This window comes from Gymnodraco acuticeps, unplaced genomic scaffold (assembly GCF_902827175.1).
Source record: "Gymnodraco acuticeps unplaced genomic scaffold, fGymAcu1.1, whole genome shotgun sequence".
In the NCBI taxonomy this organism is placed as follows: Eukaryota; Metazoa; Chordata; class Actinopteri; order Perciformes; family Bathydraconidae; genus Gymnodraco; species Gymnodraco acuticeps.
This window is the reverse complement of record NW_022990932.1, coordinates 67,803-81,939: the sequence shown is the minus strand read 5'-3', so window position 1 is coordinate 81,939 and position 14,137 is coordinate 67,803. Positions and strand designations below refer to the sequence as shown.

The 14,137-nt window shown below is 42.2% G+C and overlaps 2 protein-coding genes across 2 annotated transcripts; both read right to left on the bottom strand.

The window, feature by feature from the left end:
- LOC117558202 (zinc finger protein 235-like) lies at positions 1–6,842 on the bottom strand (the record flags this gene model as incomplete). Its single annotated transcript, XM_034234227.1, is given in 5 exon segments — positions 1–96; positions 386–472; positions 1,528–2,231; positions 2,309–2,413; positions 6,165–6,842. Coding segments are annotated over 4 exon segments (951 nt in total), but the record flags the coding sequence as incomplete, so codon positions are not given.
- Positions 6,843–8,624: 1,782 nt separating this feature from the next.
- On the bottom strand, positions 8,625–10,649 carry mrps12 (mitochondrial ribosomal protein S12). Its single transcript, XM_034234226.1, has 3 exons — positions 10,476–10,649; positions 9,549–9,599; positions 8,625–9,067 (listed from the first exon to the last, which is right to left on the bottom strand). The coding sequence occupies exons 2-3, from the start codon at positions 9,595–9,597 to the stop codon at positions 8,697–8,699; spliced, it is 420 nt and encodes a 139-aa protein (XP_034090117.1). The 5' UTR covers positions 9,598–9,599; positions 10,476–10,649; the 3' UTR covers positions 8,625–8,696.
- Positions 10,650–14,137: the final 3,488 nt, after the last annotated feature.

Here is a 14,137-nt window from a genome sequence, read left to right as displayed (position 1 = left end):
GCCCTCCTCTTCCTCCTCCTCCTCTTCCTCTTTTGGCCGTGAGGCGTCGTCATGGACATGCGGTCTGGACTCTGCGGGAGAAAGCTCCTCCGAGTCCTGGGAACAAACAGACAGGAAACAATGTCTTAACATAAAACAACAATTTAGTCTAATTTCAGGAAACAAAAAGACACATAAAGAGTGTGTGTGTGTGTGTGTGTGTGTGTGTGTGTGTGTGTGTGTGTGTGTGTGTGCAGGTGTGTGTAGATGTGTGTAGGTGTGAGTGATTGTGTGGGTGTAGGTAGGTATGTGTGTGTGTGTGTGTGTGTGTGTGTGTGTGTGTGTGTGTGTGTGTGTGTCACAGGATGATTGAAAAGGACTCCATCGTTGAAGCTGAATTCGTTACCTGCTCGTTCAGACCCTCCTCCTCGATCTTCATCATCTGAACTTCCTCCTCCTCTTCCTCTTCAGTCTTTACGTTTAACCAGAACTCCTGAAACGACCTCATATTTAATTATTAAATCTGACGTTTGCTGCACAACCACGTTGTTCTGTTGCAGCTCAGTTTAAATCCCGTTACACTCGACTATGATTTCACGTGGGTTTGAGACGAACCAAAACATGCATGATGTTATATAGCCCCGCCCACTTCGTTACTGCTACTCTGTGTTAGTTCTGTGAGTGGTTGCAGGAAGACAAGTCAAGATGCTGAGGAAAGCTCTCATTTTAAGAATTTCAGAAGTCAAAAATGTTAGGTCTGAATTTCGAGGAATAAAGCAGGATTGTAAGATTGAGAAAAAGTCTGCATTTTTTAGATTTTGAGAAACAATTCAGATTTTTTTGGAAAAAGTCAGATTTTTTTTAAAAAGTCAGAATTCTGAGATTTTGATATAAAGTCAGATTTTTTGGAAAATAAGTCAGAAATTTGAGAAAAAAGTAAAGAATTTGAAAAGAGCTCAAATAAAATAAATATATAATCAACATTTTCAGAATTTCAAAATAAAGTCAGAATTCGGCAACTTTAAGAATATTTTTTCATTTTACACGAGATTTATAAAACAACAAAAATGAAAATGTTATATAAAATAAAAGATAAGGAATTCACACATTTGTGTCAAAAGTCACTTAATAAAAAATATAATAAAGTCAGATTTTACACCGATTCATCAAAATGAGTGAACTTTAAACTATTACTTTATTAAAGTAGAACAAATAGAAAACAGTCACTTCATAGTAAAAAAAGTAAATACTTTTTTTAATTAAAAAGTCAGAGGATAGAAAACTGTCGCTCCGTGGAAATAAGAAATATGGATTTTAGTGATTAAGAAATTAGACACATTTATGTCTATCACTTGATAAAATATATAATTTAATAAAAAAGAAGATTTTACTCTAATTACTCAGCTACATTTAAGAGTTTTTTTAAGTATAAGATTTGACTCAGAATGTCTTTAACATTGATGTATAAATGGTTACTCCATAAAAAAAGAGAGATTTAATCAATAATATAAAATATTTGACAGGTTGAGGTTTAAAGCTGTGACTCACGTTGTTGGCTGCAGCTGGGATGACCTCTGCCTCCTGAAGGTCGTGAGTCTGCAGGTCGTGAGTCTGCAGGTCGCGAGTCTGCAGGTCGTGAGTCAGCAGGTGTTTCCTCATCAGGCAGGGTCTGCTGAAGCTGCGGCTGCACAGCGTGCATTGGTGTGTTTTAGTGTAATTGGTGGCGTGCACCCTCATGTGCTTGCGGAGGGAGCCTGCTGTGGGGAAGTCCTTCCCGCAGACGGAGCAGCTGCTGCCCTCTCTGTGTTGCCACTGGTGCTCTTTGAGCGACGCCCGGGAAGGGTAGGTTTTGGGGCAGAGCGTGCAGCAGAAAGGCCTCTCTCCGGTGTGCGTGCGCTCGTGCTCCTGGAGGTACCGGCGGCGGAAGAAGCCGTGGCCGCAGGTGGAGCAGCGGTGCGGGCGCTCCCCGCTGTGCTGCATCCGGTGGCGCGCCAGGCAGCTGTACAGGCGGAAGCAGGCGTGGCATTCATCGCAGGAGTACGGCTTCTCCCCGGTGTGAACGCGCTTGTGATGAGCGAGGCTGGTCTTATTGGCGAAACTCTTCTCGCACACGGAGCAGCCGTGCGGTTTCTCCCCGGTGTGCAGGGTCATGTGATCCGCCAGCCGAGAGGGCCGGCAGAACATGCGGCTGCATACCAAACATTTGTGCACGAGTTTGGGGGGAGGGCGTCTCTTTTTGGTGGTCTTGGTGTCTGCAGGAAATGACTGACATTAATCACCTGCTGCCCACTCACTCAACATGCATATTGATTATTGGTGTAGCGCTGACCTTCAGCAGGAGGCTCCTCCTCATCATCATCCTCTCCTCGTGGTTCTGCTTTGCCCCCATTCATCTCCTCGTGCTCTGCTCCTGAAGCCGGACCTCTCCTCACGCCTGAGACATTCAAATGTAAATCAGATTGAAATACCAAAGTCGAATCACGGCTGACTGAATCTGACGGAAATTAGTTTAAAACAGTTTCAGTTTTGTAAAATAAATAATGCTTTATTATTGTATAAATACCTTCAGTTACTTCTCAGATGTGGATGAATGATGTGAAATCTAACCAAGTGTTAAATCAGACTTTAGTTCCACCTGGAGTAAATCCACCAGCTACCCTGCAGTATACAAAGTACTTCAAACTAGCTGCACCTTCACCAGCTTTGAGAACACTTTCATGATCAATCATTATAAAACATATCATATATATTATTCTGAAATGGACCAATCTGCAGAAACACTACTTTTACTGTCGCTACTTTCACTATATTTTGATGAGAATACTTTTCTACTTTCACTTGAGGAACATTTTGAATGCAGGACTTTTACTGAAACAGAGTATTCCTACACTCTGGAACTTCTACTTTTACTCAAGAACAAGATCTGAGTACTTCTACTTTTACTCAAGAACAAGATCTGAGTACTTCTACTTTTATTAAGTACAAGATCTGAGTACTTCTACTTTTACTCAAGTACAGGATCTGAGTACTTCTACTTTTACTAAGTACAAGATCTGAGTACTTCTACTTTTACTCAAGTACAAGATCTGAGTACTTCTACTTTTACTCAAGTACAAGATCTGAGTACTTCTACTTTTACTCAAGTACAAGATCTGAGTACTTCTATTTTTACTCAAGAACAAGATCTGAGTACTTCTACTTTTACTAAGTACAAGATCTGAGTACTTCTACTTTTACTCAAGTACAAGATCTGAGTACTTCTACTTTTACTCAAGTACAAGATCTGAGTACTTCTGCTTTTACTCAAGTACAAGATCTGAGTACTTCTACTTTTACTAAGTACAAGATCTGAGTACTTTTACTTTTACTCAAGTACAAGATCTGAGTACTTCTACTTTTACTAAGTACAAGATCTGAGTACTTCTACTTTTACTCAAGTACAAGATCTGAGTACTTCTACTTTTACTCAAGAACAAGATCTGAGTACTTCTACTTTTACTCAAGTACAGGATCTGAGTACTTCCCCAAGTACAGGATCTGAGTACTTCTACTGTTACTCAAGAACAAGATCTGAGTACTTCTACTTTTACTCAAGTACAAGATCTGAGTACTTCTACTTTTACTCAAGTACAAGACCTGAGTACTTCTACTTTTACTCAAGTACAAGATCTGAGTACTTCTACTTTTACTCAAGAACAAGATCTGAGTACTTCTGATTTTACTCAAGTACAAGACCTGAGTACTTCTACTTTTACTCAAGTACAATATCTGAGTACTTCTACTTGTTAGGGAAATAATTGTCCTAGACTCCTAGATATGACGTGCATGACCAACCCTGACGTCTGTTATCTCCTTTAAGGAGATAGGCTGCTTCAGCCATAATGTTGTTGTTCCCATTCTATGACCGGGCAACCCTAGGTCACAGATGGTTTATTGTTGTGGGTACACTGGGACACTTCCTTCTCTGTGTTTGTGGACTCCAAGGTGTGAAATCTTCGAGGCCATAAGTGTCAGACGCAAGTAACTCAGTGTTCCCAACTGTTTGGCTATCTTCTCAAATATGTTGATTACTCTCTGTGAAACCAGTTAAATGGGCTGACGAGAGAGAGGCGCTCCAGAATTGACATGGCAACTCTCCCGTGAAGTCAGAACCTCTGGCTCTTGGACTTGTGATGTGAATCCTCCGGCCGAAGCTGAGATCTGAGTACTTCTACTCAAGTACAAGATCTGAGTACTTCTACTTGTAATCAAGTACAAGATCTGAGTACTTCTACTTTTACTCAAGTACAGGATCTGAGTACTTATACTTTTACTCAAGTACAAGATCTGAGTACTTATACTTTTACTACAAGATCTGTGTACTTCTACTTTTACTCAAGTACAAGACCTGAGTACTTCTACTTTTTCTCAAGTACAATATCTGAGTACTTCTACTTTTACTCAAGTACAAGATCTGACTACTTCTACTTTTACTCAAGTACAAGACCTGAGTACTTCTACTTTTTCTCAAGTACAATATCTGAGTACTTCTACTTTTACTCAAGTACAAGATCTGACTACTTCTACTTTTACTCAAGTACAAGACCTGAGTACTTCTGCTTTTACTCAAGTACAAGATCTGAGTACTTCTACTTTTACTAAGTACAAGATCTGAGTACTTCTACTTTTACTCAAGTACAAGATCTGAGTACTTCTACTTTTACTCAAGAACAATATCTGAGTACTTCTACTTTTACTCAAGTACAGGATCTGAGTACTTCCCCAAGTACAGGATCTGAGTACTTCTACTTTTACTCAAGAATAAGATCTGAGTACTTCTACTTTTACTCAAGTACAAGATCTGAGTACTTCTACTTTTACTCAAGAACAAGATCTGAGTACTTCTGATTTTACTCAAGTACAAGACCTGAGTACTTCTACTTTTACTCAAGTACAATATCTGAGTACTTCTACTTGTTAGGGAAATAATTGTCCTAGACTCCTAGATATGACGTGCATGACCAACCCTGACGTCTGTTATCTCCTTTAAGGAGATAGGCTGCTTCAGCCATAATGTTGTTGTTCCCATTCGATGACCGGGCAACCCTAGGTCACAGATGGTTTATTGTTGTGGGTACACTGGGACACTTCCTTCTCTGTGTTTGTGGACTCCAAGGTGTGAAATCTTCGAGGCCATAAGTGTCAGACGCAAGTAACTCAGTGTTCCCAACTGTTTGGCTATCTTCTCAAATATGTTGATTACTCTCTGTGAAACCAGTTAAATGGGCTGACGAGAGAGAGGCGCTCCAGAATTGACATGGCAACTCTCCTGTGAAGTCAGAACCTCTGGCTCTTGGACTTGTGATGTGAATCCTCCAGCCGAAGCTGAGATCTGAGTACTTCTACTCAAGTACAAGATCTGAGTACTTCTACTTGTAATCAAGTACAAGATCTGAGTACTTCTACTTTTACTCAAGTACAAGATCTGAGTACTTCTACTTCTACTCAAGTACAAGATCTGAGTACTTCTACTTTTACTCAAGTACAAGATCTGAGTACTTCTACTTTTACTTAAGTCCAAGATCTGAGTATTTCTACTTGTAAATACCATAGGGTAAATACACCTAGCTTCGGTAAAAGGCAGGTAAATGTGGGTGAAATTAAACAGGCACTCTTAGCTTAGCAGCTGCTGTAGTGGTACATTATAGCGTAAATGTTCACGGCAACACACGTACTGTTACTTTAGTGTCAGGAATAGGAATGACACACAAAGTGGTTAAAAAAGGTCCAACATGATTGACACCGTTTTAAAATCCTCCAGGAGCAGCACACGGTTCTATTGTTGCCTTAACGTGACGCTAGCTGTGTTAGCCTGTGCTAGTGCGGGCGTAATATAACAGAACGCGGTCCTGAACAGCTGCCTCAGCGAAACGCTCATTTCTGTCCTTCAATATTACTTTAATCTATTTTTTGTAATCAAAGTTGAAGAGATTATCCGACTACATAAAATAAACAGTTCTCAACAACCATTCAGGAGTATTCAAGCTAATTTCAGGAGTGTGTAAAAGACCAAAAATACACCTTACTTCGCTAAAAGGCAGGTACAAATGGCTGAATTTAAACAGGCACAGGCGGTCCTCTTAGCTCAGCAGCGGCGGTAGTGTTACATTAACGCGTTAACGGTCACGAAACACTACAACACTTACCGTGTACGTAGTTTTCAGAAAAGGGCCAATGAAACAACTGGTTAAAAGGGTCTGAACGTTTTGACAGTTTTTAAACGTCCAGTAGCTTCAGTTAGCTCCACGGGGTTCTTCTTCGGTGCTTTACGACAGTTTGCATCCACAGGATCATTGCTGCCTCCTTCTGGATGTTACTGTTCCTTCCCTTGAAGTCTGTCCACCAGACCAGTTTCCCTCCTCTGAGTGTTCTCCACAATCCAATATACTTCCAACTCTTCCCACTTTCCTTAGCCTTGTCATCATTTCCTGTCTTTGCTGAGTATTTTTCCTGCAGGAGGACAACATGTTCAACTGTTTCCTGCTCTTTGCTCAAAGTGTACTATTAGGAATGCTGTCCAATTCTTAACATGCTCATTACCATTTGATCTTTCCACACTGTTCCTCTAAAACCCCTAAATGGCTTTGTGTTGAATATAGTTTCCCTGTATTGAGCTATTCCAGCATCCCTGCCCCTGCTGGGGGTCCATACATCTGAATATACTGCCATACAAATCTATTTCTGACACATTTAGGATCCAAAAAGGCTGTTTTGAGTCCCCTTAAACTTTAAACTCCACCCTAAATTCCTCAAAATCCGCTCACCGGGAGTAAAAACTGCTATTTTAAAGGACTCATGTCATGCTTTTCCGGTTATTACCCGTCCCCTTGTGTGTTATGAATGTTTTTCTGCATGTGGACGGTCTGCAGAGTCACAAACCCTCAAAGTACACCCTGTAGCGAGTAAAACTCTAACACAGAAAATACCTCCCCAAAACGCCTCGTTGGAGATTTCTCATGTTCTTCCTGGGTACTCTGACGTAGGGATACCCAGTAGCCACGCCCAGAGGCCACACCCTCTGCCAGCCTTTCACGAAACAAAGCTTCACAAACCTTTCAGCGATTGATGCCGGATATGCTCAGCGTAGGGCACTGAAGAACGATGCTGTTCCTACTTTGTTTGGACCAGCGGGAGATTTGGGTACACAACCTGTAAGTGTTCATTGTTGTTTGTGTATTTATGATGTTTAAAACAAACAAGGTATCTTCCACGACTGTTTAAATGGGTAAACGTTTTTCGGGCTACTACGTTGGGATGGTGGAGAAATGCTCTCCGCAGACCCACAGCGTTATAAACCTGTTTCTTTCTCAATATCAAGCCACACTTATTGTCTTTACTTCGGCTGTGAGTGTTTGTGTGCTCAGGATGAGTTTCGCTTGTTCTCGCTGTATCGCCGACCCGGAAGCCTGTCTGCTCCTCGCAGCAGCTCACAGCAACGAGCCTCTCAACGTCGCGACCAATCAGAGCACAGTGGGCTCACAGGGAGGGGGGGGGGGGCAGGAGCTCCAACAAGCCGTGTAGGACAGAGAGTGAATACACAGACTATACAGAGATGCTGTGAGAAACCAATGAGAGTTTGGAACATTGAACAATGTGAATCTATTCTAGTCGACCTCAACAATGGAACTATGATCAGTAGAGATGGCCATGGCATGGGACCTTTAAAGTACGTGTTCTTCACAAGTCGTATTTATTTGTAAAACGGTTTCCCTTCGGATGCTTCGTTTGATCCTACCCTGACATTTAGACCTGAACCTAAAACATATTTTTGATGTTTTAATTCATCTGCAGATTATTTTCTAAATCGACCATTGATGTATCAAAAAGCCAGAATATCGTGAAAAAGGTCCACGATGGTGTGTCCGAATATATGCACTTTAATATGTGGTTTTATGTCTTGTAGTGGCACTGCTGAGGAACCGGCCATCTAAGTTTTTGTTCACACATAATTCAACCGTAGTTGTGTTTATGACAATACACCTTGAATATAAAATCTCCACATTTGAAAGGATAGAATCTGCATCGCTGCATGAAGTATTCCTTTAATGATTGCAGATCCACTTTGACATCTTATCGATTGTTTTCTTACAGGTCAAATCCAGAAAATACGTAATTAATAAAAACATGAAAGTTAGTGTCTACATACTGCCTCCCCAAACACCTCCGTGAGTCTGAGTCCCTCACCCTGTTCCAGTCCCGCCTCAAAACCCACCTCTTCAACTCTGTATCCATAAGCCCCCCCCCCCCTCGTTTCTTTTTGGCTTTGTTTTTGTTTGTCTACCCTCCCTCCCAAATGTAAAGCGTCTTTGGGTTCAAGAAAAGCGCTATAGAAATAAAATATATTATTATTACATCAGACCGTTAAACACCTGAACTTTGGAAACAACATTCATCTGTTTGCAACTTACGAATTATTTATCCAATATATCATATTCCAATTCCAGACTCTTCTTGCACTATTTGATCTGTGTTATTGTGTTGCTCTGAAGGAGGAGGAGCCTAAGATGTTCATTGATATATCTACACAGTAGCTATGAACACGTGACAATAAAAGCCTTGAACCTTCTGGCCTCGCAGTGAACCCAAAGCAAAGTTCTGACTCGCCCTCATGGTAACTTCATTTATTAACACAACATCTCACACACACACACACACACACACACACACTCTCTCTCCCATCAGTGAGTCTTCTTCACCACGTGAGCACAGTCATATTTCCCGCGCACCACCTTCAGTTTGACCCCGGGCAGGTCCTGGGTGCGCCCCCCCTCCACCAGCACCACGTTGTGCTCCTGCAGGTTGTGTCCCTCCCCGGGGATGAACACCACCACCTCCTTCCCGTTGGACAGACGCACGCGAGCGCACTTCCTGTTGGCCGAGTTGGGCTTCTTGGGCTTCCGGATCATGGTCTTCAGAACCACGGCCTTCAGCTGCGGCCGGCCGAACGTGGCGCCCACGTGCTGGGGCGGAGATTTGGGTTTCCCCTGACGGTGCATCTGGTTCAGAGTAGCCATGGCGCGACCCGACCAGAGAGGTGCATGCTGGGAGGCTGCAGGGAGGGGACATTCAGATGATACAGGGAGACACTGTAACTAACACGCATCACCCCCCACTTCAGTACTGACATCACAAATATTCTTTATGTTACACATTTTCTGAATGATATGTTTAAATATGCAAATGAGGCGTTGTCTTAATGAATGTGTGCCATTTTGTAAATGATACATTTTCTGTACTTCAGGTCTTCTCGACTCATCAAAGCTCTTCACATTACTACAAGTCATTCACACACACACACACACACACACACACACACACACACACACACACACACACACACACACACACACACACACACACACACACACACACACACACACACACACACACACACACACACACACACACACACACACACACACACACACACACACACACACACACACACACACACACACACACACACACACACACACACACACACACACACACACACACACACACACACACACACACACATTCCCACTCACCGTGAAACAGAGACGTCAGCGCCGGCCTCACGCTCCACAATAAAGACATTTCTAAAAAACAGAGGAGATGATGTTTCAGAAAAACACGACAAACCCTTTGGTGACTTCTTGTGAACGATGCTCACTCACAAGATTCAAGACGGGGGACAAACATTCTGTCTGAGCAAGAACAAAAACATATACGTACGTGGTGTATTTAAGTTAAGATAGGAACGAATAGGATGATAGGAGTACACGACGAACTACACAGAGTTTATCATAGTTTAAATTCACCTTCTACGCACATTGACTTTCTGCTGAGCAGCAGAGGGGAGAGGAGTACTCACATCCTGTACTTCAGTAACAGTAGAAGTACTCACATCATGTACTTCAGTAACAGTAGAAGTACTCACATCATGTACTTCAGTAACAGTAGAAGTACTCACATCCTGTACTTCAGTAACAGTAGAAGTACTCACATCCTGTACTTCAGTAACAGTAGAAGTACTCACATCCTGTACTTCAGTAACAGTAGAAGTACTCACATCCTGTACTTCAGTAACAGTAGAAGTACTCACATCCTGTACTTCAGTAACAGTAGAAGTACTCACATCCTGTACTTCAGTAACAGTAGAAGTACTCACATCCTGTACTTCAGTAACAGTAGAAGTACTCACATCCTGTACTTCAGTAACAGTACTCAGGTCTTATACTTGAGTAAAAGTAGAAGTACTCAGATCTTGTACTTGAGTAGAAGTACTCAGATCTTGTACTTGAGTAAAAGTAGAAGTACTCAGATCTTGTACTTGAGTAAAAGTAGAAGTACTCAGATCTTGTACTTATACTCATAAATCACCCACCTGTCTACACGCTAACGTTAGCTTCATGCTAACAGAAAACAACACAGAGGTTATTTGTTATTATTTTATATAAATGTTTTCCACATACCGACTCACTGGATGCGGAACAAACTCCCGCCACCGTCAGATATCCGGAGGAATACAACAACACGTATAATAAGTGATATTTATCGCATTTATTATGAAATATCCACCAAGGACATCAAAACGTGAACACCGTCAACCGGAAGTAGTTCCTCTCTTCTTCTTCTTCTTCTTCAGTGTTTTTAATGGCGGGCTTAAAGCCAACGTTTGAAGGTGCCGCCCCCTGCTGTACCGGAGTGTGTACTGAAAGACAATTTCTTTAAACAAACAAAAAACAAACAAGAACATTTTAGAAATTAAACGTGTATTGTTCAAATATTTAGTTAAAAGTCACCTATTATGCAATATCCACTTCTTTATGTCTCTTCTACATCAACATGTGTCCCCTCTTCTTCATGTCTCTTCTACATCAACATGTGTCCCCTCTTCTTCATGTCTCTTCTTTCTACATCAACAACATGTGTCCCCTCTTCTTCATGTCCTCTTCTACATAAACATGTGTAGCCCCGCTTCTTCATCGTCTCTTTCCGACATCAACATGTGTCACCTCTTCTGTCATCATGTCCTCTTTCTACATCAAAATGTTGTCCTCCCTCTTCTTCATGTCTCTTCTACATCAACATGTGTCCCCTCTTCTTCCATGTCTCTTCTACAGTCAGCATGTGTCCCCTCTTCTTCATGATCGTCTTCTGGTCATCAACATTCTCTTCTACATCAACATGTGTCCCCCTCTTCTTCATGTCTCTGTCTACATCAACATGTGTCCCCCTCTTCTTCATGTCTCTTCTACATCAACATGTGTCCCCTCTCTTCATTGTCTCTTCTACATCAACATGTGTCCCCTCTTCTTCATGTCTCTTCTACATCAACATGTGTCCCCTCTTCTTCATGTCTCTTCTACATCAACATGTGTCCCCTCTTCTTCATGTCTCTTCTACATAACATGTGTCCCCTCTTCTTCATGTCTCTTCTACATCAACATGTGTCCCCCTCTTCTTCATGTCTCTTCTACATCAACATGTGCTCCCCTCTTCTTCATGTCTCTTCTACATCAACATGTGTCCCCTCTTCTCCATGTCTCTTCTACATCAACATGTGTCCCCTCTTCTTCTAATGTCTCTTCTACATCAACATGTGTCCCCTCTTCTTCATGTCTCTTCTACATCCAACATGTGTCCCCTCTTCTTCATGTCTCTTCTACATCAACATGTGTCCCCTCTTCTCATGTCTCTTCTACATCAACATGTGTCCCCTCTTCTTCATGTCTCTTCTACATCAACATGTGTCCCCTCTTCTTCATGTCTCTTCTACATGTGTCCCTCTTCTCATGTCTCTTCTACTCAACATGTGTCCCCTCTTCTTCATGTCTCTTCTACATCAACATGTGTCCCCTCTTCTTCATGTCTCTTCTTACATCAACATGTGTCCCCTCTTCTTCCATGTCTCTTCTACATCAACATGTGTCCCCTCTTCTTCATGTCTCTTCTACATCAACATGTGTCCCCTCTTCTTCATGTCTCTTCTACATCAACATGTGTCCCTCTTCTCCATGTCTCTTCTACATCAACATGTGTCCCTCTTCTTCATGTCTCTTCTACATCAACATGTGTCCCCTCTTCTTCATGTTCTCTTCTACATCAACATGTGTCCCCTCTTCTTCATGTCTCTTCTACATCAACATGTGTTCCCCTCTTCTTCATGTCTCTTCTACATCAACATGTGTCCCCTCTTTCTTCATGTCTCTTCTACATCAACATGTGTCCCCTCTTCTTCATGTCTCTTCTACATCAACATGTGTCCCCTCTTCTTCATGTTCTCTTCTACATCAACATGTGTCCCCTCTTCTTCCATGTCCTCTTCTACATCAACCATGTGTCCCCTCTTTCTTCCATGTCCTCCTTCTACATCAACATGTGTCCCCTCTTCTTCATGTCTCTTCTACATCAACATGTGTCCCCTCTCTTCATGGTCTCTTCTACTCAAACATGTGTCCCCCTCTTCTTCATGTCTCTTTCTGACATCAACAGGTGTCCCCTTCTTCTTTCATGTCTCTTCTTCATCAACATGTGTCCCTCTCTCCCTGTCTCATTCTACATCAACATGTGTCCCCTCTTCTTCATGTCTCTCTACATCAACATGTGTCCCCTCTTCTTCCATGTCTCTGTCTACATCAACATGTGTCCCCTCTTCTTCATGTCTCTTCTACATCAACATGTGTCCCCTCTTCTTCATGTCTCTTCTACATCAACATGTGTCCCCTCTTCTCATGTCTCTTCTTACATCAACATGTGTCCCCTCTTCTTTCATGTCTCTTCTACATCAGCATGTGTCCCCTCTTCTTCATGTCTCTTCTACATCAACATGTGTCCCCTCTTCTTCATGTCTCTATCTACATCAACATGTGTCCCCTCTTCTTCATCTTCTACATCACATGTGTCCCCTCTTCTTCATGTCTCTTCTTACATCAACATGTGTCCCCTCTTCTCATGTCTCTTCTACATCAACATGTGTCCCCTCTTCTTCATGTCTCTTCTACATCAACATGTGTCCCCTCTTCTTCATGTCTCTTCTACATCAACATGTGTCCCCTCTTCTTCATGTCTCTTCTACATCAACATGTGTCCCTCTTCTTCATGTCTCTTCTACATCAACATGTGTCCCCTCTTCTTCATGTCTCTTCTACATCAACATGTGTCCCCTCTTTCATGTCTCTTCTACATCAACATGTGTCCCCTCTTCTTCATGTCTCTTCTACATCAACATGTGTCCCCTCTTCTTCATGTCTCTTCTACATCAACATGTGTCCCCTCTTCTTCATGTCTCTTCTACATCAACATGTGTCCCCTTTCTTCATGTCTCTTCTACATCAACATGTGTCCCCTCTTCTTCATGTCTCTTCTACATCAACATGTGTCCCCTCTTCTTCATGTCTCTTCTACATCAACATGTGTCCCCTCTTCTTCATGTCTCTGCTACATCAACATGTGTCCACCCTCTTCTCCATGTCTCTCTACATCAACATGTTTGTCCCATCTTCTGTCATGTCCTTTCTATATCAACATGTGGTCCCCTCATTCGTCATGTCCTCTCTACATCAACATGTGTCCCCTCTGTGGAAGAAGAGACTCTGAAAGTCCTCAGGAACAAAGATTCTCTCATCTTTTTGATCCATTTCTATAAAAACCTGTCTGAAAATGAGCTGATCAGATTTTGGCCACTTGATGATGTCATAACGATGTTTTGGCTTGTGTCACCATTAGCCAATCAGTAACCAAGGTAACCCCCCCCGTATCACCTGAATCTCCTCCTAGAGCACCATTGAGTTCTTTGTAACCAAATGTCTCTCAGAGGGGCGTGGGGGGGGCTCCTTATTTTCATCTGAAGTAACAGACAGAGAATCAGCACTTTGGAAACAGGGCTGAAACAGAGGGGGTTATGGGTAATGCTGCAATGATCCGTTTGGTGTTTCAGCCAATCAGAGACAGGCTCTGGATATATCTGAGAGCTGTGATATATTGATGAAGAACAGGATGATAGGGGACCTTTAAAGCCATTTCTCTAACCAGCCTGTTATTCTCCCTCCATGTCCAGCAGCTCACAGAGTCCTACTGTGAACCTGGAAATGTTGAGGACCCCAAAGTGTTATGTTATAAATGTAGAGTAGGG